At 47.4% G+C, this 27573-nt stretch overlaps 2 protein-coding genes across 4 annotated transcripts in view; one reads left to right on the top strand and one right to left on the bottom strand.

The window, feature by feature from the left end:
- The window catches only part of ST8SIA5 (ST8 alpha-N-acetyl-neuraminide alpha-2,8-sialyltransferase 5), a 989793-nt gene that overhangs the window by 354969 nt on the left and 607251 nt on the right, over nt 1-27573 (bottom strand). The gene's annotated exons all lie outside the window — the stretch shown is intronic.
- The window catches only part of KATNAL2 (katanin catalytic subunit A1 like 2), a 67664-nt gene that overhangs the window by 31444 nt on the left and 8647 nt on the right, over nt 1-27573 (top strand). For all 3 annotated transcript variants that reach the window (XM_068271901.1, XM_068271893.1, XM_068271896.1), the window contains exons 4-13: nt 515-560; nt 5872-5992; nt 6618-6713; nt 8866-8964; nt 12000-12077; nt 13027-13125; nt 22350-22413; nt 24512-24630; nt 24748-24839; nt 26253-26363. In XM_068271901.1, coding sequence (XP_068128002.1) covers nt 515-560; nt 5872-5992; nt 6618-6713; nt 8866-8964; nt 12000-12077; nt 13027-13125; nt 22350-22413; nt 24512-24630; nt 24748-24839; nt 26253-26363 — 925 coding nt within the window. The remainder of the gene's footprint in view (nt 1-514; nt 561-5871; nt 5993-6617; nt 6714-8865; nt 8965-11999; nt 12078-13026; nt 13126-22349; nt 22414-24511; nt 24631-24747; nt 24840-26252; nt 26364-27573) is intronic.

Genomic DNA, 27573 nt, shown 5'->3' with positions numbered 1-27573 from the left:
AAAAAAAAAGAACAGCAGTGCCAGGAGCCATGTGACCGAGGCATCTCCTAGATAGAAGATACAGGAAGGATCCCACATAGGAAACTGTCTGGACCTAGGTCATGACATCACACTGTGGGAGGTGTTTCACCACAATATCAGCCATACAGACCCCATTGATGACCTATTTGAGGTGAGGTAAAGATTTCTGGTGGGAAAGGGGGTATCAGCTACTGATTGGGATGAAGTTCAATCCTTGGTTACAGATCCTCTTTAGTGAATTGACATTTGACAATATGTTAAAATCAGCTGTTTAATGCTTTATTGGATGCTTAGCGAATTGAGGCCATAGTTAGTCCCGCATAAATGTGCTGCCTGTGGGTCCTGCGATAGCACCATATCTAAACATATTGTTTATGTCTGTATTTCTTTCCATATTTAGAGGTACAGACTAACCAGCAAGCTCACTCCAACCTGATTTATCGCAAATTCTTTCTGTTTTAAGAAAGCAAACTTTTGTTTTCTATATTTACAGATAGTAAATCGTACCCCAAGCCCCGGAGCGGAGGAAAGCTCAGAAGGTAAATGTTTTTTAATGTCTTCTGGTCTGATTTGCTGCTCAGCTCTTCTCGTTAACGAGGTATATGTAGATGGATACAATAAGAAAGGCTGGTATGCACACCTAAATGGAGAAGAACTCTTACAGAGCTATCTTAAAAACAATATTTGATAATACTCTCCAATTGGGGTAAAAACCAAATCCCATCATTAGCCCAACTCCGTAACCTGGTGGACCATAACTTAAACATGGAAGTCTTAAGGTCCGTACACACGCCGGACTGGAGGCAACGACGGGTCCGTCATTGCCTCCAGTCCGGCGTGTGTACTGACCTTTATTCTTCAAATGTTCCTCCCCTGGGAGACCAACTGATCACCTGCAGATCCCGGGGGAAGAGATATTCCCCCACCTGTCCTCAAGATAGCTCTCCAATCCCTCAGGAAGGAGTGCCTCAGAAAGAGAAGATTCAGGAAAATTGGAAAACCCAAACTTCACTTATTAACTCAAAATAAAGTAAAATATGGATTCCTGGTCCACCCCCCCCCCCCTTCCTCCCCTCTCCTCACCTGATTAGATAGACCAATCTAAAATGCTGCCGCTCAAGTCGGGTAAAGGACACGTCCTGGTGCAGCTTTTCTACTTATTCATAATGGTTGCTCCTATTTTCTAGCAGTAGTGATATTAGTTAACAGAGTTTAACCACTTCCCTACCACGCTATGTTTTGCTGATCGGTGCTGCGTGGGCTCTCCAGCCCGCAGCACCGATCAGCTAGCAGCCAGGCCGATCAGACTTCCCCCCTTTTTTCCCCACTAGGGGGATGTCCTGCTGGGGGGGTCTGATCGCTGCTTGCGCTTGCGGGGGGGGGCTCTTCAAAGCCCCTCTCCGCAGCGCTTCCTGGCCTCCTTCCCCTTCCCTCCCTCTCCCTCCCCCTGTGAGCGGCGCAGGACGGATTTCCGTCCTGCGCCTGATGGGATAGGCTTTAGCCTATCAGATGCCGGTGATCCCCGGCCAATCAGAGGCCGGGGATCACCGATCTCCTCTACGGCGCTGCTGCGCAGCAGCGCCGTATACATGTAAACACCGGGGAAGATCTTCCCCGTGTGTTTACATTTACCCTGCGAGCCGCCGATCGGCTCGCAGGGTGTTCACGGAGACACCCTCCGGGAACTGACATGGAACGGCCGCTCATACGAGCGGCCGTTTCCATGGTATACACTTCTGGATTCAGGGGCGTGTATATACGCTCCGAGAATCCGGAAGTGGTTAAACTGTCTTTGGTTATGTTTTGTAATATTATTCTTGGTACTGTACTCTCCGTTATTGAGCTACCTTCCTATCCGCTTTCAAAGTTTGATGGTACAGCATATCAGAAGACTGACATGCCTTGTTGTATGTGATTACCTAACATGTAACTCACTTATAGATCTATAAGACTGTGTTGGTACAGTTGTACTGTGTTGTACTGTGTTGTACTGTTTTGTATTGTTTGACTTAATTACTCAATAAAAAACTATTGAAATTAAAAAGAAGATTTGATACTGACCCCATGGCGTGGGACTTGCGAGTCCCACGCTGTCCTCCCGCGGTCTGCCATTCAGCCGCGATCAGCCACAGTAACTGTCTCGGTCGGGTCCAGTCTGGGTCTTCTGCGCATGCATGGACCTCCCGCGCATGCACAGTAGACCCAGACTGATGCAAATGACCAAGTTACCTGGGCTGATCACGGCTGAATGGCAGACCGCGGGAGGGCGGCGAGGGACTCACAAGTGTTTACTTTAAATGGGGAACGTAGGAGCACACCAGGCAGTGCTTGAAAGGTTGTGTCTGGCTGCATATGCGTTTGTGTGATGTAAGTGTGTTTGGAGTGCGTTTGCATTTTGTTTGCGTTTTAATGCGTTTGTGTTTCCCACATATAAACTGTGCGCTTTTGTGTGTTTTGTATGCGTTTTTTATGTGCATTTTATGCTCATCACTAGGAAGTCAACAGAAAGCAGAAATACATCAAACTTTTTTTGAAAGCGTAAAAAAAAAATCGCATTAACGCAAGTAAACTCTATACCTCTGCGTCACCATTGACATACATTATACATACAGCGTTTTAGGAAAAATGTGCAGCAAGTTCAGTGTTTTTAAAAACGCACATTGCAAGATGCGAACAAATGCATTTTTTCATGCAGCTCATTGACTTACATTATGTGTGTTAACACTTGCGTTTTACGCAACGCTAGGATTTCTGCCTAGTGTGTTCCTACCCTGACAGATGGTGGGTGATTTAAAGAGAAACTCTGACCAAGAATTGAACTTCATCCCCATCAGTAGCTGATACCCCCTTTTACATGAAAAATCTATTCCTTTTCACAAACGGATCATCAGGGGGCGCCGTATGACTGATATTGTGGTGAAGCCCCTCCCACAAGAAGCCCTGAGTACCGAGGTACTCCTGGCAGTTTCCTGTCTGTGAACATTGTTGCATTGCGGGAAATAGCTGTTTACAGCTGTTTCCAACTGCCAAAAAAGCAAGCAGCAGCTACATCACCTGCCAACAGTAAAAATGTCACCATGTGATAAATGTCAGAATGTAAATCAGGGAGGGGAAAGATTTTACAATGGGCAAACACTGACTAAATCATTTATACATAATTATTGTACAAATGAAGCACTTTTTTATTACATTATTTTCACTGGAGTTCCTCTTTAAAAGCACGTTGAAAAAAGCACGTTTCACCACACAGCACTCAACAAAGAATTTCAACTTACAAGCAATCTCCGGAAACAGAACCGGTTTGTAAGTAGGGGACTGCTTGTAGAAGCATCTTATGGCCCAGCAAGATGAAGAGATGCAGGATTGAAGTTTTGTGACTCACTTGCTCTTTCTCAGAACCTTCTGAAGTCTTGAGAGCTGGGAAATGTTTATTGCATCAAATCAAATCATTTGAAAACATTCAAACAATTGATTTAAACAATTGATTTAAAAAATTTTTTGCAGTTGTTTTTAAAATTGAAACCAAGACCAGTGTGACCAGATTAGTGCACAGGGGGTGTTTATTTTGGGTACCGCCTTATCTGTTCTATACCAATCGGCTATTCATAGCAGGTACTGAGCTACACTGTAGCCGGGTGTCCGGTATCGGGAACTAATAACCGGTACTTACCTATTATAAAACTGAGTGGCAGCTATCGTGGCATTCCCTATTGCTGTTTCTCCCAGTGTCTCCCTATTACACCCATGTCCTTCCTACTACTGTACACCAGCTGTGCCATGCACCTCTCTCCTTTTCTAGCCTTACTTACTGTACACCCAGCATTGCCATACAACCCTCTACCCCAGTATAGCCACGCCCACCCTCTACCCCAGTATAGCCACGGCCACCCTCTACCCCAGTATAGCCACGCACACCCTCTACCCCAGTATAGCCACGTCCACCCTCTACCCCAGTATAGCCACACCCACCCTCTACCCCAGTATAGTCACGCCCACCCTCTACCCCAGTATAGCCACGCCCACCCTCTACCCCAGTATAGCCACGTCCACCCTTTACCCCAGTATAGCCACGCCCACCCTCTACCCCAGTATAGCCACGGCCACCCTCTACCCCAGTATAGCCACGTCCACCCTCTACCCCAGTATAGCCACGGCCACCCTCTACCCCAGTATAGCCACGCCCACCCTCTACCCCAGTATAGCCACGCCCACCCTCTACCCCAGTATAGCCACGGCCACCCTCTACCCCAGTATAGCCACGTCCACCCTCTACCCCAGTATAGCCACACCCACCCTCTACCCCAGTATAGTCACGCCCACCCTCTACCCCAGTATAGCCACGCCCACCCTCTACCCCAGTATAGCCACGTCCACCCTTTACCCCAGTATAGCCACGCCCACCCTCTACCCCAGTATAGCCACGGCCACCCTCTACCCCAGTATAGCCACGGCCACCCTCTACCCCAGTATAGCCACGGCCACCCTCTACCCCAGTATAGCCACGCCCACCCTCTACCCCCAGTATAGCCACGCCCACCCTCTACCCCAGTATAGCCACGTCCACCCTCTACCCCAGTATAGCCACGCCCACCCGCTACCCCAGTATAGCCATGCCCACCCGCTACCCCAGTATAGCCATGCCCACCCTCTACCCCAGTATAGCCACGCCCACCCTCTACCCCAGTATAGCCACGCCCACCCTCTACCCCAGTATAGCCACGCACACCCTCTACCCAAGTATAGCCACGCCCACCCTCTACCCCAGTATAGCCACGCACACTCTTTACCCCAGTATAGCCACGGCCACCCTCTACCCCAGTATAGCCACGGCCACCCTCTACCCCAGTAAAGCCACGGCCACCCTCTACCCCAGTATAGCCACGCCCACCCTCTACCCCAGTATAGCCACGCCCACCCTCTACCCCAGTATAGCCACGTCCACCCTCTACCCCAGTATAGCCACGCCCACCCTCTACCCCAGTATAGCCACGCCCATCCTCTACCCCAGTATAGCCACGCCCACCCTCTACCCCAGTATAGCCACGCCCACCCTCTACCCAAGTATAGCCACGCCCACCCTATACCCCAGTATAGTCACGCCCACCCTCTACCCCAGTATAGCCACGCACACCCTCTACCCCAGTATAGCCACGCCCACCCTCTACCCCAGTATAGCCACGCCCACCCGCTACCCCAGTATAGCCATGCCCACCCTCTACCCCAGTATAGCCACGCCCACCCTCTACCCCAGTATAGCCACGCCCACCCTCTACCCCAGTATAGCCACGCACACCCTCTACCCAAGTATAGCCACGCCCACCCTCTACCCCAGTATAGCCACGCACACTCTTTACCCCAGTATAGCCACGGCCACCCTCTACCCCAGTATAGCCACGGCCACCCTCTACCCCAGTAAAGCCACGGCCACCCTCTACCCCAGTATAGCCACGCCCACCCTCTACCCCAGTATAGCCACGCCCACCCTCTACCCCAGTATAGCCACGTCCACCCTCTACCCCAGTATAGCCACGCCCACCCTCTACCCCAGTATAGCCACGCCCATCCTCTACCCCAGTATAGCCACGCCCACCCTCTACCCCAGTATAGCCACGCCCACCCTCTACCCAAGTATAGCCACGCCCACCCTATACCCCAGTATAGTCACGCCCACCCTCTACCCCAGTATAGCCACGCACACTCTTTACCCCAGTATAGCCATGTCCCCCCTGTAGGTATCTGCAGCAGGCCTCTCCTCCCATCTGTTTCATTCTCAGGCTTGTTATTCTTCAGTTTACATTATACACTTTCCCATTCAACACACCTCTTATATTATATTGTTTTATTCATCAGAACACCAAGCAATGTTTCCCAGGGACTGCCAAGAATCACCAACCACAACATTGTACAGCGGCCCGTATCGCGGACCAATCCCAGGACAGCTGAGAAGACCAAAGCCGAGAATGCCAGAACGGTGAGGGAACGGTGATGTGCAGCTCATTCTGGGCCAGTGACTTATAGTATTAGAGGCGGAGCTTCAGCATAGAAGTCAGGCAGCTGGCATTGGGCTTGATTCACGCAGCTGCAGTGCTAAAGCAGCGCAGCTTAGTCTGAGCAGCGCAAGTTAAAAAGGGCAGTTTACCTGGGGCTTCTACCAGCCTCTTCAGCCTCCCTGCGCCCGGGCCGTCACTGCGTGATGTTCCAGTCCCCCGAGCGCCCCTCTTTTGGCTGGGTGACTCAGCAAGTTGACGGCCACTGCGCATGTGTGACTCCGGTCGCATGCATCCTCGATCACGCTCCAGTCAGCCTGAGCGTCCTGCGCATGCACTGTAGAGATGTCCCTGTACTGCACATGTGCAGAGCGCGATCAGGAGGTGCGGGGATGGGGGCCGCGCATCCAGAGGCACTGCAGGTGACAGGAACATCCCAGAGTGATGGCGCGGGCGGCTGAAGGGGCTGGTAGGAGCCCCAGGTAAGTTAAAGTAGCCCTTGTTTTATCTACCTTAGGTTCCCTTTAATTGTAATTGTTTTGTAAAAGACATGTATGGGGTTTATAGTAATTTCTAAGTTTATGTTTTCTCTTCCTCTTTTGTTTGAAGGAGAATGGCAGCAGCAGCCCCATAGAAGGGTCGGAGTTTGGCTTAAATGTTTCTGCCATCAACAGGAGTGGGGGAGAAGGAGGCACTCTCAGGAGGGTCAGTATCCGAATTTCAGAGGAAGGCCTCTAATGTTATTTACACTGAGAACATGCTTTATACTTGGATTGAGTGGAATAGATGTATTATCTGTGATGCACTGGCCCCCTACCTGCAGCACACATAGCAGACCAGACAGAGATGGATTAAAGAGAAACCGTAACCAGGAATTGAACTTCATCCCAATCAGTAGCTGATACCCCCTTTTTCCATTAGAAATCTATTTCTTTTTCTCAAACGGATTGCCAGGGGGGCTCTGTATGGCTGATATTGTGGTGAAACCCCTCCCAGAGAGTGATGTCAGGACCATGGCTCTGACATTACACTGTGGTAGCCTTGTTGCATTGTGGGAAATAACAGCTGTCTCCAACTGACAAAAAAGCAAGCATCATCTCCTTCCACTGACATCACCTGCCAGCAGTAAAAATGTCACCAAGTGATAAATGTCAGAATGTAAATCAGGGAGAGGAAAGATTTTACAATGGGCAAACACTAAATCATTTATACATAATTATTGTAAAAATGAAGCACTTTTTAATTACATTATTTTCACTGGAGTTCCTCTCTTAGGCCCTGTTCTGCTGAGCGGACCAAAAAATGCTGCAGGACTTAATTTTCCGTACCGTTTCGCTCAGTGGAACGGAACCGGAAGGTTTTGCAGCATATAGGAACTAATGAAAACGGACGTTTTACAACACACTGGCTGTAAAACGGACCATTTTCACCGGATCCAGATGGCCTGATCCGTATGTCTGGTTCCGTAAAAAAACACTAATGTGAACCGGGCCTAAGATGTAATGGGGCCCTGGGCTAAGTAGTAGATTTGGGGCCCCTTTTATGGTCTTTTTGGTAAGTTGAAGTGGTGAGAGGTCAGAGAAGGTGGCATGTGGGCCACTTAACACCCACTAGGCCCCAAGCACTTGCCTAGGTTGCCTGGTGGATGATCCTAGTTTCAGCAGGTTCACTGGCAGGCTGACCGGTGACACTAAAACTTCTCATTTTTTTTGCCAAATGATCCTTGAAAGTGACTGTGAAGTGATGTGTAGCAGGCTGAAATAGATACTGTATGTGATATGAACATCAGCGCAGAAGTCAGGCAACTGGCATTGTCAGGGTCGGATTTACCATAAGACACAGTAGGCACGTGCCTACAGGCGCCTGATGGTGGAAAGGCGTCTCACTCCCCTCCCTGTGCTCCTCCTTCCCTCTGCAGAGTCCTGAGGGGAATGTAAATGGGAGGTTACTCACTCAGCTTTTGCTATTCCACGGATGAGATCTCCCTTCAGTCGGGGGCAGCTCTAGCTACTTAATACTGAGTTTCCTCTAGATACCTAATATACTTGGGAGCACCTCTAGCTACTTAATATTGAGGGTATGTCTGGCCACCTAATACTAAGGGACACCTGTAGCTAGCTAGCAGGGGGAAGTGAGAAAGAAGTGACAGCTGGGGTAGCCAGCTCTCTTGCGGTGCAGTTCGGCGGGGTTTGTAGGTTCATGGAGGGCGGAGTCTAGGGTGCCAGGACATCTGTGCCTATAGGCTCCTGTGAGGTAAATCCAGGCCTGGGTATTGTTTATAAGAGAATGAAGATGGCAGCCTCTGTATTCCTCTCCTTGCAGGTTCCCTTTAAAGCAGACTTGAACTCAGAACTTCCTCTGTACTCTGATACGCAGCAGCATAAAAAGCTTTAAAGAAAAACATTTCTTTGTTAAAACTGATACAAATCCTGCAATAAATCTGCAGTGTGTCTACTTTTGACATCCTGTTTTTACAAATTAGCTTCTCTACCGAGGCAGTCAGCTGACACAGCTGAGAGATCAAATTACAGTGGTGATTAGGCACAGATGAGGGGGAATTAGACCGGCTAAACTCTCTAAATACATACAGGGTGCATTTCTGCTATGTTTTCTTTCTGTCCTGTGAAATAGTTCAGCTCCACTTTAATAACAATGTAACCATAAAGTGTATTTAACGGATATGATGTAATACCACCTGATACCTGTAGGTGGCTCCTAGATTGATACGTAGTACAGTAAAGAGCTTCCCATATGGCTGACAGCGGGAAGCAGAAGCAGCTGTCCAGGCTTCACATGTGCTGAAAACAAAATATAATATTCTACTGTTTGTAATGTTTTCCCCCTTTAACAAAAACAGGGACAGATCATTGATTTCCGAAGCATGATTCAAGATGCAATTAAAGGGGCATCAAATGAAATCGCCATGAACAGTCTCAACTACAATCCAGACCCCTCGGTGAGTTGTACGTTTGTCACCAGGTTGTGCTGTTAGGGGGTTCAGTCATTGGCAGCCAGTCACACTCAGTCATTTCTCTTTCTCCAGCTTTGGGGTGAGTTCAGACCTGGTCAGTAAAAAAAAATGTAGGTCGGTAAAATACGGCATTCGTATTATAGATTTCTTTACACGTGTGGTAAAAGTTTGGTAATTTACCGAAAAACATGGCTTCAGTTCAGTAAGACCGGCTCGGTGATAAAGCAAGTAAAAACAGCGCCAGAGACGTCGGCGCCAGGGCCGGATTTAGGCCATGGCCTAGGGCACCCCTGGAGGAAGGGCACCAAAGCAGCAGGCTAAACTGGTACAGCATTTGCAAGCTTGCAAATGCTGCAATGCAGGGAGATCAGGCGAGCGCCTGGCCGCGGTACTCTGCTGCTAGTCACCTGTGCAGCAGCCACCTTGCTCTCTGTGCACGTTTGCATTGTGGTTGGCGGCTATGAACTTAGGCAGCATTGGAGACAGAGGGGAAGAGGAAGCTTCTGCACTTGAGACGAGCGGAGAAATGAGTGACACTGATGGCTGCTGCGGTGTGCAGGCGAGCTGGCTACCTAGACTGAAGGGTGGTGGTAAAAGGTGGGATTAAGGGAGTCATCTGGCTACCTATACTGGAGGGAAAGGGGGGGGGGAAGAGTTATCTGGCTACATATACTAGAGGGAAGGGGGAGGGGTAATCTGGCTACCTATACTGGAGGGAAAGGGGGAGGAGTTATCTGGCTACCTATACGGGGAGGGGGGGGGGGGTCATAAAGCTACCTATTACTAGAAGGAAGGGGGAGGGGTCATCTCGCTACCTATACTGAAGGGGGGCGGCTAGTGACAGTGGCCTTGGGGGGTAAAGAATACAAATCCGGCCCTGGTCGGCACAGCTGGTGCCGCCATAGGCCCTAATAGGAACTATGGCTAAAGCGGTGGTCAGACAGTAAACTGGGTGTCGTCAAAAGACTAAAATTACTATAATACAGCGTAATTCTGCCACCAGCAATAGCTGGAAGCTGAATTACATATTTCCCCACTATCTATGGCGACCTGAAGGGGGAATAGTAATGAATTTGCAGGAGCAGGATGAGACTTTTTTTTAGCTTTAGCCTGCGCCCAAATCTCACAGCAGCTTAATTATATGTACGCCTTGGTGATGTCTCCAGCTGTGGAGAAGGCCTGGCAGGAAGCTGTGATTCTTCTCTGACAAGTGGTTTGCTTCAGCTGTCCCTGCTTCAGTTTTGTGAAGTAAAAAGCTTCCTGCATCCTTTTAGATGTGCATGTATGTCACTAGAGGGCTCTCTTCTGTGTACTGGTATACAGTATAGATCTGCACATCCCAAGGGATACAGAAAAGCCTCTTTGTATGTATTCTTCTTCTGCACTTAATTTTTTCCCTGATGTCCCGCCCAGCAGTGCATCGGATCAAATGTGTAGCAGGACCAAGAGGCTGTTCCTATTGGCTGTCTCCCTTGTCTATCAATTTTACTGCATGCTGATTGTTAGATAGGGACAGCTCCTGACTGGAGTTAAAATACTGAACATCTCACTTGTTTTATCGCATGCTCTAATCTTCGTGAATTGCCATTTATTGAGGTATTTACCGCACAAGTCAGTAATTTACCCCAGTACTCGGCAATTGTACTTTTCAATGTGCTAATTGGTGTTTGACTAGATGTTTGGTGTTTGACAAAATCTCCTATTTTCTGCATTGCCGAATGTGGTAATGCTTATTGACCCCTGTGTTTTTGATTTGTGTGAATTTTTCATGCACCGCTGCAAGCAGCCAGATACGTGTATCTACGCCCCTGGTGGTGAAGTGAAGTCCACAGGGGCATAGATATACGATACAGTGGTGAAGAACTGGTTAAGGGTCCATTCACACTAGAAATCGCTAACGCAAACGCTGATAGATTTTTCTGGCGTTTTTTTCCTAGAGATTTCCCAGCGATTTTATACTGTATAGCGATTAGCGTCTTCTGATTTCTAGTTCAATTTATCCTGCAGAATTGCTCCAGAATCGCTCAGAAAATGCTGCAGACAACACGTTTGCGTTTCATTGCAAATCGCTTAGATGAGAACACTTCCATATACTTTCATTGTATACACGTTTTTCAAACCGCTAGCGATTTTCAGCAATGCTGAAATCACTCTGAAAATGCACAAGTGTGAATGGGCCTTAAAGCAGTACCGCGTTTCCCCTGAAGTAAGACATCTCCCGAGAATAAGCCCTAGCAGAAATTCCTAGCATGCTTGAAATATAAGACATCCCCCGAATGTAAGCCCTAGCGGCAGCCCACATAACAAAAGCAAGTCAAACTCAATACAAAGCCTGGATGCAGGAGAGCAGCAGTATAATGCGAGTTCTGCAGTCCTGTATATGTGTCAGGCAATTTGTGTTTTTGGTGGAGCCAGCCCCCCTGATCTGTCGTGATAAGCATCAGCAGCACTTCACCTTTTCCCAGGACACACAGCTTATCCTATCATAGCTCGGGGGAGCCTGACAGAGTTCTCTGCCTGCAAGAAATAGACTCACCCAGAGAGAGAGAGACAATATCTGCAAACCACAGGCTCTGTGTATGCTGCTTGTGTTTCAGCATGGCATGCAGTATATACATTTTGCATAGGAAAACTACAGCCCTAGCACATCTTTTGGAGCAAAAATGTATATAAGACAGTGTCTTATTTTCGGGGAAACGCGGTATTAATCAGGAACCAGTTTTGAGCCTTTTTATCTGCACAGGTGTGGAACTCCGGTCCTTGAGGGCCAGATCCATGCCAGTGTTTAGGGTGGACTGAGAAATGGAGAGATGTGCTCTACTTGATGAGCCACACCTTTCCTAATTCATTCCCATCAATTAACTTGAGCTGCGCAAAAAATGTGTGACGACCTCTGCCCCTGAGGACTGGAGTTTGCCGTCCATGTAAGAGACTTGTACATGAAGTTACATTTAATGTAATAATGGTCCTCTTCTTACAGAACTATATCCTTTCACTACATATTCTCTTCTCTCCCCCAGGAACGCTTGCTTAAGCCGGTCAGTGCTTATGTCGGGGCCAGCAGTGAGATGAGGGAACTGGCGGCAGTGATCAGCCGGGTGAGACAGTCTTCTACAGACACTGTAATCACAGGAATGACCACATCACAATGGTCATCAGACAAAAGACCCATGGGTGTCACATAAATACACCCAGTCCCAAACAGATCCTCAGTGGGCACCGGCACGCCTGCTACTGTATATTTTTCTCTGCAGATCGGCAATCATGTTCCACTCTCCTCCTCCCTTATACAGCCTCCCCTTCCATGTACAACATCTCCTCTCTTCAGATATACCAAAAGTTTATAACGAAAAAGGAAAAGGATGCACAAGCTTAAAGGACACACAAGGTGACATGATGAGATAGACCTGTATATGTAGTGCCAAGCACACAAATAAAAAGACTGTGTTCCTTCTTTTCTTTCTCTGTGTAAAAGAGTTTAACGTCAGGTATGTAAGTGGCAGTTTCTGTCCAGATTGGGGCCGGGTCACACTGTAGCGTAACCGTCACTGATAAGGAATTACAGCCATACAACACTTTCCTGGCAGAAAATGGCTTCTGTGAGCAAGAAAGAGATAAAAGGGTCAATAGTTCATAGATTTTAGCTCAGGCATACTTCCAATTAATGTGGAAAACAAAAGTTTGCCTTCTTAAAACAAAAAGTCTAGTTATTTGTATGCCTGGTACTGTACATACAGTATGATCTCTGTATTATAGGCACAGCTAATACATGTCTATCTCTTATTACATGTCACGTGTCACCTCGGGTACTCTTTAAACATTGTCCTAATACCATGACTGACTGCGCGGTGAAAAGGCAGAAAAATGACGCCACTTATACCATCAGTGTAAATGAGCCCCTCGTATATCAGCCCTGCTGTAAGAGCGGGATTCCCCCTTAGGATTTAGCTCTGAATTCATGTAAAGGCCGTCACAGGACCAATCTGATGTTAGAACCTTCTAGAATCGGGAAATCTCTGAAGCCGGCTTGTTTGTGGCTTCCTACAGGACATCTACCTGCAGAACCCCAACGTGCGGTGGGATGACATCATCGGGCTGGATGCAGCTAAGAGGCTAGTGAAAGAGGCTGTTGTCTATCCTATCCGGGTGAGTCCATCACTGAGAAACACTGCTGCAAATAATAATCCTCCTACTGCATTCAAATAGTAACTTTCTCCTAGGAAATAATTGTTTATCTTCTGTTTAAAGTAACTTCCCAGCACTCTGCAATTAGAAAAAAGTAGGTTAAAAAGTACTGCCAAAATTATTCTTGCTGGCTGGTGGCTTAAAAAGCATTTTAAAAGGTGTGAAAATATCACCTAGGAGAAAACCTAGGAGAAAAAAGTCAATTGAATTCAGGGCCGGGCTGAGGCAGAGGCGAGAGAGGCTCCAGCCTCAGGGCGCAGTGTAGGAGGGGGCGCAGGGCTAAGGCGAGAGAGGCTCCAGCCTCAGGGCGCAGTGTAGGAGGGGGCACAGGGCCGAGGCAGAGGCGAGAGAGGCTCCAGCCTCAGGGAGCAGTGTAGGAGGGGGCACAGGGCCGAGGCAGAGGCGAGAGAGGCTCCAGCCTCAGGGCACAGTGTAGGAGGGGGCGCAGGGCTGAGGCGACAGAGGCTCCAGCCACAGGGCGCAGTGTAGGAGGGGGCGCAGGGCTGAGGCGAGAGAGGCTCCAGTCTCAAGGCGCAGTGTAGGAGGGGGCGCAGGGCCGAGGCAGAGGCGAGAGAGGCTCCAGCCTCAGGGCGCAGTGTACGAGTGGGCAGGCTGAGGCAGAGGCGAGAGAGGCTCCAGCCTCAGGGCGCAGTGTAGGAGTGGGCAGGCTGAGGCAGAGGCGAGAGAGGCTCCAGGCTCAGGGCACAGTGTAGGAGGGGGCGCAGGGCTGAGGCGAGAGAGGCTCCAGCCTCAGGGCGCAGTGTAGGAGTGGGCGGGCAGAGGCGAGAGAGGCTCCAGCCTCAGGGCACAGTGTAGGAGGGGGCGCAGGGCTGAGGCGAGAGAGGCTCCAGCCTCAGGGCGCAGTGTAGGAGGGGGCGCAGGGCTGAGGCGAGAGAGGCTCCAGCCTCAGGGCGCAGTGTAGAAGGGGCGCAGGGCCAAGGCAGAGGCGAGAGACGCTCCAGCCTCAGGGCGCAGTGTAGGAGGGGGCGCAGAGGCCAAGGCAGAGGCGAGAGAGGCTCCAGGCTCAGGGCGCAGTGTAGGAGTGGGCAGGCTGAGGCAGAGACGAAAGAGGCTCCAGCCTCAGGGCGCAGTGTAGGAGGGAGCACAGCTCACTCAGCTATCATTCCCCTATTGTGTTTGAAGCAGAGAGAAATAAGAAAAGGGGATAGATGGCAGTGACTGCAAGCCAGATAACTAGAGATTAAGAGGTTAAGTCTAATAGCAATGAGTGTGTGACGGCTGGGGTGGGTGGCAGGGATGGAGGGGCGCACTTTGGTGTCTCAGCCTTGGGTGCTGGAGGACGTTGTCCCGGCTCTGAATTGAATAAGGGCTGTAGAGGGTTTGGAGGTCTCAGCAGACCTTTACACTGTCAGTAATGTGTTTGCGTTTCTATATACAGTAGAGTTCTGGTTATCCGGCACCCACGGGGATTGGGTGATGCGGATAAGTGTGCTTTCTGGTTGCTTGAGACTCAATGGTAAAAATAGGCATACTGTATGTATAGTAACGCTACCGGTGAGCTGGGCGAATGACGGCACACCCTTCTGCCGCTTAAATTCCCGGCGGCGTTGAATACTTTTCCCCCTCCGAGTTGCAGTGACTCGAGTGGTGATCGCCGAAACCCCAAATTAACCTTGCGCCGGATGCGTACTATAACAATAGTGCTATAGCAGTGCCCAGATTCGCTTAGCGTAGAGCACCAAAATCACTTGCTTTGAAAAATAGGGCTAGCTAATACTGTACTATAACCCACTTTATATACATACCATGATCTCTATATTATAGACCCAGCTGATACAGCACTATACCTCACTCTATATACACACCATGATCTCTGTATTATAGGCCCAGCTAATACAGCACTATACCCCACTCTATATACATACCATGATCTCTGTATTATAGGCCCAGCTAATACAGCACTATACCCCACTCTATATACAGTACATACCATGATAGCAGTGGCTGAATAGAGTACTGGTTAAGGGCACTGCCTTTGACATGGGAGACCAGGGTTCGATCCTGGCTAGGGTCAGTACCTATTCAGGAAGGAGTTTAAGGCAAGACTTCCTAACACTGCAGGGTGGCCTCCTGAGCGCGTCCCAGTGGCTGCAGCTCTTGAGCGCTTTGAGTCCGACAGGAGAAAAGCGCTATATAAATGTTCGGATTATTATTATTATTATTATCTCTGTATTATAGGCCCAGCTAATACAGCACTATACCCCACTCTATATACATACCATGATCTCTGTATTATAGGCCCAGCTAATACAGTACTATACCCCACTCTATATACATACCATGATCTCTGTATTATAGGCCCAGCTAATACAGCACTATACCCCACTCTATATACAGTACATACCATGATCTCTGTATTATAGGCCCAGCTAATACAGCACTATACCCCACTCTATATACATACCATGATCTCTGTATTATAGGCCCAGCTAATACAGCACTATACCCCACTCTATATACATACCATGATCTCTGTATTATAGGCCCAGCTAATACAGCACTATACCCCACTCTATATACAGTACATACCATGATCTCTGTATTATAGGCCCAGCTAATACAGCACTATACCCCACTCTATATACATACCATGATCTCTGTATTATAGACCCAGCTGATACAGCACTATACCTCACTCTATATACACACCATGATCTCTGTATTATAGGCCCAGCTAATACAGCACTATACCCCACTCTATATACATACCATGATCTCTGTATTATAGGCCCAGCTAATACAGCACTATACCCCACTCTATATACAGTACATACCATGATCTCTGTATTATAGGCCCAGCTAATACAGCACTATACCCCACTCTATATACATACCATGATCTCTGTATTATAGGCCCAGCTAATACAGTACTATACCCCACTCTATATACATACCATGATCTCTGTATTATAGGCCCAGCTAATACAGCACTATACCCCACTCTATATACATACCATGATCTCTGTATTATAGGCCCAGCTAATACAGCACTATACCCCACTCTATATACAGTACATACCATGATCTCTGTATTATAGGCCCAGCTAATACAGCACTATACCCCACTCTATATACATACCATGATCTCTGTATTATAGGCCCAGCTAATACAGTACTATACCCCACTCTATATACATACCATGATCTCTGTATTATAGGCCCAGCTAACAGTACTATACCCCACTCTATATACATACCATGATCTCTGTATTATAGGCCCAGCTAACAGTACTATACCCCACTCTATATACATACCATGATCTCTGTATTATAGGCCCAGCTAATACAGCACTATACCCCACTCTATATACATACCATGATCTCTGTATTATAGGCCCAGCTAATACAGCACTATACCCCACTCTATATACATACCATGATCTCTGTATTATAGGCCCAGCTAATACAGCACTATACCCCACTCTATATACATACCATGATCTCTGTATTATAGGCCCAGCTAATACAGCACTATACCCCACTCTATATACATACCATGATCTCTGTATTATAGGCCCAGCTAATACAGCGCTATACCCCACTCTATATACACACCATGAGCTCTGTATTATAGGCCCAGCTAATACAGTACTATGCCCCACTCTATATACACACCATGATCTCTGTATTATAGGCCCAGCTAATACAGTACTATGCCCCACTCTGTATACATACCATGATCTCTGTATTATAGGCCCAGCTAATACTGTACTATACCCCACTCTATATACAGTACATACCATGATCTCTGTATTATAGGCCCAGCTAATACAGCGCTATACCCCACTCTATATACAGTACATACCATGATCTCTGTATTATAGGCCCAGCTAATACAGCGCTATACCCCACTCTATATACATACCATGATCTCTACATTATAGGCCTAGCTAATACTGTACTATACCCCACTTTATATACATACCATGATCTCTGTATTATAGGCCCAGCTAATACAGCGCTATACCCCACTCTATATACATACCATGATCTCTACATTATAGGCCTAGCTAATACTGTACTATACCCCTCTTTATATACATACCATGATCTCTGTATTATAGGCCCAGCTAATACAGCGCTATACCCCACTCTATATACACACCATGATCTCTGTATTATAGGCCCAGCCAATACAGCACTATACCCCACTCTATATACACACCATGATCTCTGTATTATAGGCCCAGCTAATACAGTACTATGCCCCACTCTGTATACATACCATGATCTCTGTATTATAGGCCCAGCTAATACAGCGCTATACCCCACTCTATATACATACCATGATCTCTACATTATAGGCCTAGCTAATACTGTACTATACCCCTCTTTATATACATACCATGATCTCTGTATTATAGGCCCAGCTAATACAGCGCTATACCCCACTCTATATACATACCATGATCTCTACATTATAGGCCTAGCTAATACTGTACTATACCCCTCTTTATATACATACCATGATCTCTGTATTATAGGCCCAGCTAATACAGCACTATACCCCACTCTATATACATACCATGATCTCTGTATTATAGGCCCAGCTAATACAGCGCTATACCCCACTCTATATACACACCATGAGCTCTGTTTTATAGGCCCAGCTAATACAGTACTATGCCCCACTCTATATACACACCATGATTTCTGTATTATAGGCCCAGCTAATACAGTACTATGCCCCACTCTGTATACATACCATGATCTCTGTATTATAGGCCCAGCTAATACAGCACTATACCCCACTCTATATACATGCCATGATCTCTGTATTATAGGCCCAGCTAATACAGCGCTATACCCCACTCTATATACATACCATGATCTCTGTATTATAGGCCCAGCTAACAGTACTATACCCCACTCTATATACATACCATGATCTCTGTATTATAGGCCCAGCTAACAGTACTATACCCCACTCTATATACATACCATGATCTCTGTATTATAGGCCCAGCTAATACAGCACTATACCCCACTCTATATACATACCATGATCTCTGTATTATAGGCCCAGCTAATACAGCACTATACCCCACTCTATATACATACCATGATCTCTGTATTATAGGCCCAGCTAATACAGCGCTATACCCCACTCTATACACACCATGATCTCTGTATTATAGGCTCAGCTAATACAGCGCTATACCCCACTCTATATACACACCATGATCTCTGTATTATAGGCCCAGCTAATACAGCGCTATACCCCACTCTATATACATACCATGACCTCTGTATTATAGGCCCAGCTAATACAGCACTATACCCCACTCTATATACACACCATGATCTCTGTATTATAGGCCCAGCTAATACAGCACTATACCCCACTCTATATACACACCATGATCTCTGTGTTATAGGCACAGCTAATACAGCGCTATACCCCACTCTATATACACACCATGATCTCTGTATTATAGGCCCAGCTAATACAGCACTATACCCCACTCTATATACATGCCATGATCTCTGTATTATAGGCCCAGCTAATACAGCACTATACCCCACTCTATATACACACCATGATCTCTGTATTATAGGCCCAGCTAATACAGGACTATACCCCACTCTATATACATACCATGATCTCTGTATTATAGGCCCAGCTAATACAGTACTATACCCCACTCTATATACCAGAGGCGTAGCTAGGGTTTTCAGCGCCCGGGGACAAAGACTATTAATGCGCCCCCTAAGGTGAAGGGTCGTGACCAAATGTGGGCGTGGTTATGGGTGCTCCACATTTGGTCACGCCCCTTCAAATGTACATGGAGGTTAGCAGGCTCACGCTCACCCACCCTCCCTCAGTATGTACCTTCCAGCATGTTCCAAGACAAATTCAGCAATCATGAGCCCCCCCCATCAAGACAAATTCCGCAATCATGAGTAAACATGAGGCCCCCAACATGACCAACTCAGCAATCATGAGGCCCCCAACAAGACAAATTTAGCAATCCTGAGGCCCCCAACAAGACAAATTCAGCAATCATGAGGCCCCTAACAAGACAAATTCAGCAATCATGAGGCCCCTAACAAGACAAATTCAGCGATCTTGAGGCCCCCAACAAATCATGAGGCCCCCAACAAGACAAATTCAGTAACCATGAGGCCCCCAACAAGACAAATTCAGCAGTCATGAGGCACATAAATAGACAGCATTTCACATAAATAGGCAGAATGCCCCCTTAATATGGTAGACACCTCTCACCTGGCAGCAGTTCCCCAAAATACACTCAATCTGACAGCAGTGCTTCCCCAAAAATAGGTAGCCCCAGGTCTATAGGTGTCCCCAGAATAGGTGGCCAGCAGTATAGATGTCCCCAGAACAGGTAGCCAGGGGTAGAGATGTCCACAGAACAGGTAGCCAGGGGTATATGTGCCCAGAGTAGGTAGCCAGGGGTATATGTGCCCAGAGTAGGTAGCCAGGGGTATATGTGCCCAGAGTAGGTAGCCAGGGGTATATGTGCCCAGAGTAGGTAGCCAGGGGTATATATGCCCAGAGTAGGTAGCCAGGGGTATATGTGCCCAGAGTAGGTAGCCAGGGGTATATGTGCCCAGAGTAGGTAGCCAGGGGTATATGTGCCCAGAGTAGGTAGCCAGGGGTATATGTTCCCAGAGTAGGTAGCCAGGGGTATATGTTCCCAGAGTAGGTAGCCAGGGGTATATGTGCCCAGAGTAGGTAGCCAGGGGTATATGTGCCCAGAGTAGGTAGCCAGGGGTATATGTGCCCAGAGTAGGTAGCCAGGGGTATATGTGCCCAGAGTAGGTAGCCAGGGGTATATGCCCAGTATATGTAGGCAGGGGTATATGTGCCAAGAGTAGGTAGCCAGGGGTATATGTGCCCAGAGTAGGTAGCCAGGGGTATATGCCCAGTATATGTAGGCAGGGGTATATGTGCCCAGAGTAGGTAGCCAGGGGTATATGTGCCCAGAGTAGGTAGCCAGGGGTATATGCCCAGTATATGTAGGCAGGGGTATATGTGCCAAGAGTAGGTAGCCAGGGGTATATGTGCCCAGAGTAGGTAGCCAGGGGTATATGTGCCCAGAGTAGGTAGCCAGGGGTATATGTGCCCAGAGTAGGTAGCCAGGGGTATATGCCCAGTATATGTAGGCAGGGGTATATGTGCCCAGAGTTGCTAGCCAGGGGTATATGTGCCCAGAGTAGGTAGCCAGGGGTATATATGCCCAGAGTAGGTAGCCAGGGGTATATGTGCCCAGAGTAGGTAGCCAGGGGTATATGTGCCCAGAGTAGGTAGCCAGAGGTATATATGCCCAGAGTAGGTAGCCAGGGGTATATGTGCCCAGAGTAGGTAGCCAGGGGTATATGTGCCCAGAGTAGGTAGCCAGGGGTATATGTGCCCAGAGTAGGTAGCCAGGGATATAAGTCCAGTATATGTAGGCAGGGGTATATGTGCCCAGAGTAGGTAGCCAGGTCAGGTGTCCCCCTCCCCAGCAGGAGGGGAGCAGCGCAGAGAAGAGCTGCTCTCCCTTCCTCGCTGTCCCCTCCAATGTCCGGGTGGCTGGCAGCGGCGGGCGGAACTTACCTCCGTCTCGTCGCAGCGCCGGATGGATCTGCCACTACTCTGGTCTGGTCCAGACCAGAGCAGCGGCTGCGCACCCGAACTTCTAGCCCGGCGCTTGAGCGACACGGAGGTGAGTTCCGCCCGCCGCTGCCAGCCAAGAGCCACCCGGACATTGGAGGGGACAGCGAGGGAGGGAGAGAGCACCTAAGGTGAGGGAAGGAGGGGGGATATGGCCCCCCTTCCCCACCGTCCGCACAGCTCTCTCTCTTCTCTGCGCTGCTCCCCTCCGCCGCCAAAAAAAAAAAAAACAAATAAAAAAAAAAACCCGCAGCTCAGCCAGGCGGAGGGCGCCCTTGGGGACCAGGCGCCCCGGGGCACTTGTCCTACCCCGACCCCCCCTAGCTCCGCGCCTGCTATATACAGTACATACCATGATCTCTGTATTATAGGCCCAGCTAATACAGCGCTATACCCCACTCTATATACACACCATGATCTCTGTATTAAATGTTTAAATACAGTAATGGAAAGTACCGTATATTATCCTTGGGGGAGCCATGGAACCCAGTCAGTCTTTAAAGAGAGTCTGAAGCGACTTTAAAAACAGCTTTTTAGCTTATATTCTACATGGGCATGTTTGCCCCTCCTAAAACGCCACTATCCCGCGGCTGAACGAGGGGTCTTTACCCCCCAAATCCCCTCCGTGGTGTCCGGGGATCGCTTCCTGTTGAGGCAGGGATAATGGCTGCAGCCCTGAGAGGCCACTGATAGACGCGAGAGGCCACTGATAGACGCTCATAGAGGCAGAGCTACAGCCATTAGCTCTGGCTCCAGGAAGAGCAAAATCTACGACCAAGTTGGTTGTGGATTTTGCAGGGGGGGATTTGGGGGGTAAAGACCCCTCGTTCAGCCACGGGATAGCGGCGGTTTAGCAGGGGCACACATGCCCATGTAGAATATAAGCTAAAAAGCTGTTTTTAAAGTCGCTTCAGAGTCTCTTTAAAGGAAACCAAAGCCGACAAAATATAAAAGTTTTATACATGCCTGGGGCTTCCTCCAGCCCCATCTGCATGGATCGCTCTCATGTCATCCTCAGTCTTCTGCAGCGCCAGGACCGGGTCCCGTAACTTCAGCCAGTCACGGCCAGTCTGACGCAAGAGAAATGCGCTATTTACATATATCTCCAGCAGCTGCTAGAGAGATATGTAAATAGCGCACTTCTCTTGCGCAGACTGGCCGTGACTGGCTGAAGTTACGGGACCTGGTAGTGGAGCTGCAGAAGACTGAGGACGACATGAGAGCGATCCATGCAGATGGGGCTGGAGGAAGCCCCAGGTATGGATAAGTCTTTTACATTTTCGTGGCTCTGGTACGCTTTAAGCAGAGCAGAACCCACAAACAGCCTTAGATGTTGGCCTTCTTCACCACTGTGAGTACTGCCTACGATTTGTGCTGGTTGGTGGACTGGAGACTGCTGGCTTGCTGAGTTTCAGATTAAAGAGACTCTACTGTATGTGGTTTTTTTTGACTGGGTAGTTTTAGCTATTTTAAAACTTTTTTTGTTTTTGTTTTGAAAGCCTGGGTTTTGTGAAGGTAATAATGTAATTTTGTATTTTGTTTATAGTATCCACAACTCTTCACAGGAATCCTGTCTCCTTGGAAAGGGCTGCTGCTGTACGGACCTCCAGGTACGGCAATTATTGGTCTTCCTTTGAGATGAGCTGTATTAACCTTTGCCATAGGGCCAGTGATAAGAGAGGTTAGGCTAAAGACTAGGGCTAGTGTACAGAGAGGCTGGGGTACAGGGAGACTAGGGCTAGTGTACAGGGAAGATAGGAGATAGGACCAGCATACATAGAGGTTAGGGTCAGTGTATATGGCTGTTAAGACCAGTGTATCAAGTAGTTAAAGCAAACCTGAAGTGAAAATAAACTTATGAGATAATGCATTATATGTGTAGTACAGCTAAGAAAGCGAACATTAGTAGCAAAGAAAAGAGTCTCATATTGTTTTCCAGTACAGGAAGACTAAAAAAAATCTATGCAAGAGAGCTCCTCTGAGCTGTTTGACCCAACTTGGTTGAGTCCTGTTGTTTGAAGCATTTAAAGGGACCCTGAACAGAGGGGTAAATTTAAAATTGGTACTCACTTGGGGCTTCCTCCAGCCCACCGTAGGCTGCGAGGTCCCCCGGCGTCCTCCTGGCTTTGTTCTGGGTCCCTCTGGCGTCTCCGTTACCGGCGACACTCCCGCTGAGTGTCGGGGCTTGACTTCCTGATCGGTGACGCTCCTCGTCATCACGCTGCCCACTACGCGTCATCACGCCGGCTGGCGCGACAGTACTATGCATGCGTGGTTCATAGTTTGAAAACCGTGCATGCGCAGTACTGTAACGCCGGCCGACGCGATGACGAGGAGCGTCACCGATCAGGAAGTCAAGCCCCGACACTCAGCGGGAGTGTCGCCGGTAACCGAGCAGAGGAACCCAGAACGGAGCCAGGAGGACGCTGGAGTACCTGACAGCCTACGGTGGGCTGGAGGAAGCCCCAGGTGAGTACCAATTTTAAATTTACCCCACTGGTCAGGGTCATTTTAAGAAACAGTGAGAGACAGCTTGAGATAATTTTTTTCTGCAGGAACTTTTAAAAGGTCATTATTTCTGCTCTGTTTTATGTCTTAAAATACAGAGTATGGCTTCAAAACTGCAACTGTGACAGAATGACGCAATGCAAGAAAAAGCGATATAACAAAAAAATACATATATAAAACACTTTTCTTTGATTCTAATGTTATAGTCTTTATCCATACTACACATAAAATTCATTATATCAGAAGGCTTTTCATTTCAGGCTTGCTTTAATTAATGCAAGTTTACTATCATATGCATTAATGGGAGGCTGAACAAGGACTTTAACCTAAAGCTCAAGTTCAGGTAATGAAAAAAAATAATTACCTTAGTGTAGAAAGGGGTTAGACCATTTTGAGGTTTTTTTTTCTGTGGCTAGATTTAAAGAGGGACTCCAGTGAAAATAATGTAATAAAAAAGTGCTTCATTTTTACAATAATTATGTGTAAATGATTATGTCAGTGTTTTCCCATTGTAAAATCTTTCCTCTCCCTGATTTACACTCTGACACTTATCACATGGTCACATTTTTACTGCTGGCAGGTGATGTCAGTGGAAGTAGCTGCTGCTTGCTTTTTTGACAGTTGGAAACAGCTATAAACAGCTATTTCCCACAATGCAACGAGGTTCACAGCCTGGAAACTGTCAGCACAATGGTCCTCACAGTTTCCTGTGGGAGGGGTTTCACCACAATATCAGCCATACAGAGCCCCCTGATGATCCGTTTGTGAAAAGGAATAGATTCCTCATGTAAAAGGGGGTATCAGCTCCTGATTGAGATGGCGTTCAATCCTTGGTTACGGCTTCTCTTTAAGTCTTCTATTAGGTAGTAAAGGTCATATCAGATCGTATTGGGGATGGGGGAATGGTTGCGTGACTGCAGTTATGTGCGCCTCCCATAATGAGAACTGGGGAAATGCAGGGTTTTGTACTGCCTGCCTGCTGTCTATGATTTACCATGTTTGTTTACTACAACAGTGGCTGGACAGTGTACTGGTTAAGGGTTTTGCCTCTGACACTGTTCAGTAAGCCAGCACCTATTCAGTAAGGAGTCCTCGGGCTACTGAGCGCGCCCTAGCGCCTGCAGCTCTGGCGCTTTGAGTCCGCCAGGAGAAAAGCGCAATAAAAATGTTATTTTTCTTTTATATGCTGCCATGTTTTAGGCACTGGGAAGACTTTGCTTGCCAAAGCCGTGGCCACAGAATGCAACACGACATTCTTTAATATCTCCGCCTCCACCATTGTCAGCAAGTGGAGGGGCGACTCTGAGAAGCTGGTGCGGGTAAGAACAAAGGCAGTCTCACCTGTATAATAATGTTTTTCTGGGCAAGCCCCATGCCTGACAGTCAAATACAGAAAGCATGTGTATTTAAACATTTACTGTTTTTTTCTGACGCAGGTTCTGTTTGAACTCGCCCGCTATCACGCCCCATCCACCATTTTCCTGGATGAGCTGGAGTCAGTGATGAGTCAGAGAGGAACCGGGCCAGGGTGAGTAATGTTATAGAAAGGAAAAGCTCCAATCACCACAACTTTTCAAAATATGTTTAGCAAACATTTAACTTGATCAAGGTTGGCTCTCCACTTTGCAGACTTTTCATGGTGATTATTTAATAGGGTGGGAAAAAGTGAGGGCAGCTGTTTACTGCTGTTTACAGCAGTAAACAGCTGTTATTTCCCACAATGCACCAAGGCTCCCACAGTGTGATGTCAGAACCATGGTCCTGACATCACACTGTGAGGGCTGGTGCACACCGAGCGGGTTTTCTAGCGTTTTTGCAGCCGCTTGCGGCTGCGGATACGCTTGGTCAATGTATCTCAATGGGGTGGTTCACACCAGAGCGGGAGGCGTTTTGCTGAAACGCATACTCCCGGGGTGAAGCATTTTTTGGATTGCAGAGGCGTTTCTGCCTCCAATGTAAAGTATAGGAAAAACGCAAACCGCTCTGAAAAACGGCAGTTCAGAGCAGTTTTGCAGGCGTTTTTGTTACAGAAGCTGTTCACTAACAGCTTTACTGTAACAGTATACGAAATCTACTACATCAAAAATGCTTCACAAAACCGCAAAATGCTAGGTGAAACGCCACAGAAAAATAAGAAAAAGCGTTTCAAAATCTGCTAGCATTTTGCGGATCTGCTAGCGGGTTTTGGTGTGCACCAGGCCTGAGAGGGGTTTCACCACAATATCAGCCATACAGAGCCCCCTGATGATCCGTTTGTGAAAAGATAAGATTTCTCATATGAAAGGGGGTATCAGCTATCGATTGGGATGAAGTTCGATTCCTGGTTACGGTTTTTCTCTAAAGGATCTGCTGCTGATCTCTTGGTGCCAGATACCACAGGGCAGCATCAGAGGTGTTGAGGAGGTCATGCCTCAATGAGGCAGAGCTATTTTGGTGGGGCAAAGAAGAACATAAAATACAAGGCAGATAACCTTAAAGTCAATCTGAAGCGTGAAACCCCGCCTCAAAAAAACAGATACTCGCCTAAGGAGGAAGTCTTCAGGAGCCTGAGTACTCACAAAGACTGGCGCCTCCGTACTGCACATGCGCGTGTGCGCAAGATAGTGTGCTTGCACATGCATAGTACGGAGCCCTTCTTTGGGAGCACTCAGGCTTCTAAAGCAACAGAGAGCAGTCTCCAACACATCAGTCAAAGACTGCTAATGGGGTAGCCAGCGGTGAAATGCAGGGAGGTAGGGGGCACTAGAAGGCTCTGTAGGACCCAATCCTTCCCTCTTCTTAGGTGAGTATCTGTATGTTTTTGTTTTAAATGCTTCAAACTCCCTTTAATGTTTTTCCTGGTTAATGTATTTGTGCTGTTCGTGTAGTTTACCCCACCCACTTACATCATCTCTGCTCTCAATACAAGTAAATCTTTATTCACTTCTGTAATTCCCGGCAGGGGGGAACACGAAGGCAGTCGTCGCATGAAAACCGAATTACTGGTACAGATGGATGGCTTGTCACGATCCGACGATCTGGTGTTTGTTTTAGCCGCCTCCAATCTGCCCTGGTAAGAGATGAGGACAATGCCGCGGGGCTACTTGTCCACCAGCGCCACTAAGCTGCGATCTACAGAAAGGGCCTCGAGTTTGCTTAAAACATTTAAAGATTAATTGTGATCTCTCTCCCATCTTTAATGTGTATTCTTTGTCATCAGAAAAAAAAAAAATATAATCTTTAATAAACTCAGCTCTGCCATATGCCAGTGTTTAGAAAAGCTGCCCGATACTTTGCAGGCAAGTTATTTACTACGGCTCCGATAAGAAGGGGTTTAACTTTTAAGTGTAAAGTACTTAAAACTCCGCAGAGTGAGTGTAGCAAAGGGGCCCTATAATCTGATTTATGTCTGCGCACATATGTGATCTCTTGTCTATCACTGCCAGGATAAGGACTGCACTTCACCCGCACTGATCTCTGGATAATCTTCATGTTACAAATACACTTACTGCAGTCATTGGAGGCCAGGGTCAGGCTTTGGGTAGACTTTATATTTTGTTTTGTTATTAATATTTTTCTGTATTTGCAGATGACTGTAAGCTTACAGTTTTTGTTTGTACTTTCCCCCTTTATTTAAACATTTCTTAAGGTCGCCATACGTGAATCAAACAAATCTTTATTTTTATTTTTTGTTTTCAATCGAGGGAAAAAAACAATCGATTTTTCCATAATTTTTATTTATTTATTTATTCCAATAAAAATCTGATTATTTCAGTTTTTTATTGTACTTTTATTTAAATATTTCTTAAAGAGACTCTGTAACAAAATGTTGAGCCTTATTTCTTCTGTCCTATAAGTTCCTATTACTGTTCTAATGTGGTCTGTCTTACTGCAGCCTTTCCTACTTGCACTGTCTCTGTAATAAATCTTATCTCCTTTCCTCTGTCGTGTCTGTCGGGCTGAGGCTGGAATGTGTGGAATGTGCAGCACTGCTTGTCATTGGCAGAAGCTTTACACACCCCCTCCAAGCTCTGCATGAGTCACACAGTAAGCTGTTCTCAGCCTATGATACTGCCTAAAACTGTTAAATTACAAGCCAGGATTGCAGCAGCGAGTGGCAGAAACAGCACAGAGGGGCACAGGAGAACATAAGTAATAGAATGGTATGCTTTTTATTGTAAGAATTTTAGAGTACAGATTCTCTTTAAGGTCGCCTGTTTTTGATGCTGAAACCTGACAAATTACTGTAAACAGGGATATACTGAATAATTTACTGCATTCTA

This window comes from Hyperolius riggenbachi, chromosome 1 (assembly GCF_040937935.1).
Source record: "Hyperolius riggenbachi isolate aHypRig1 chromosome 1, aHypRig1.pri, whole genome shotgun sequence".
NCBI classification, from domain to species: domain Eukaryota; kingdom Metazoa; phylum Chordata; class Amphibia; order Anura; family Hyperoliidae; genus Hyperolius; species Hyperolius riggenbachi.
This window is presented reverse-complemented; position numbering and strand designations above follow the sequence as displayed.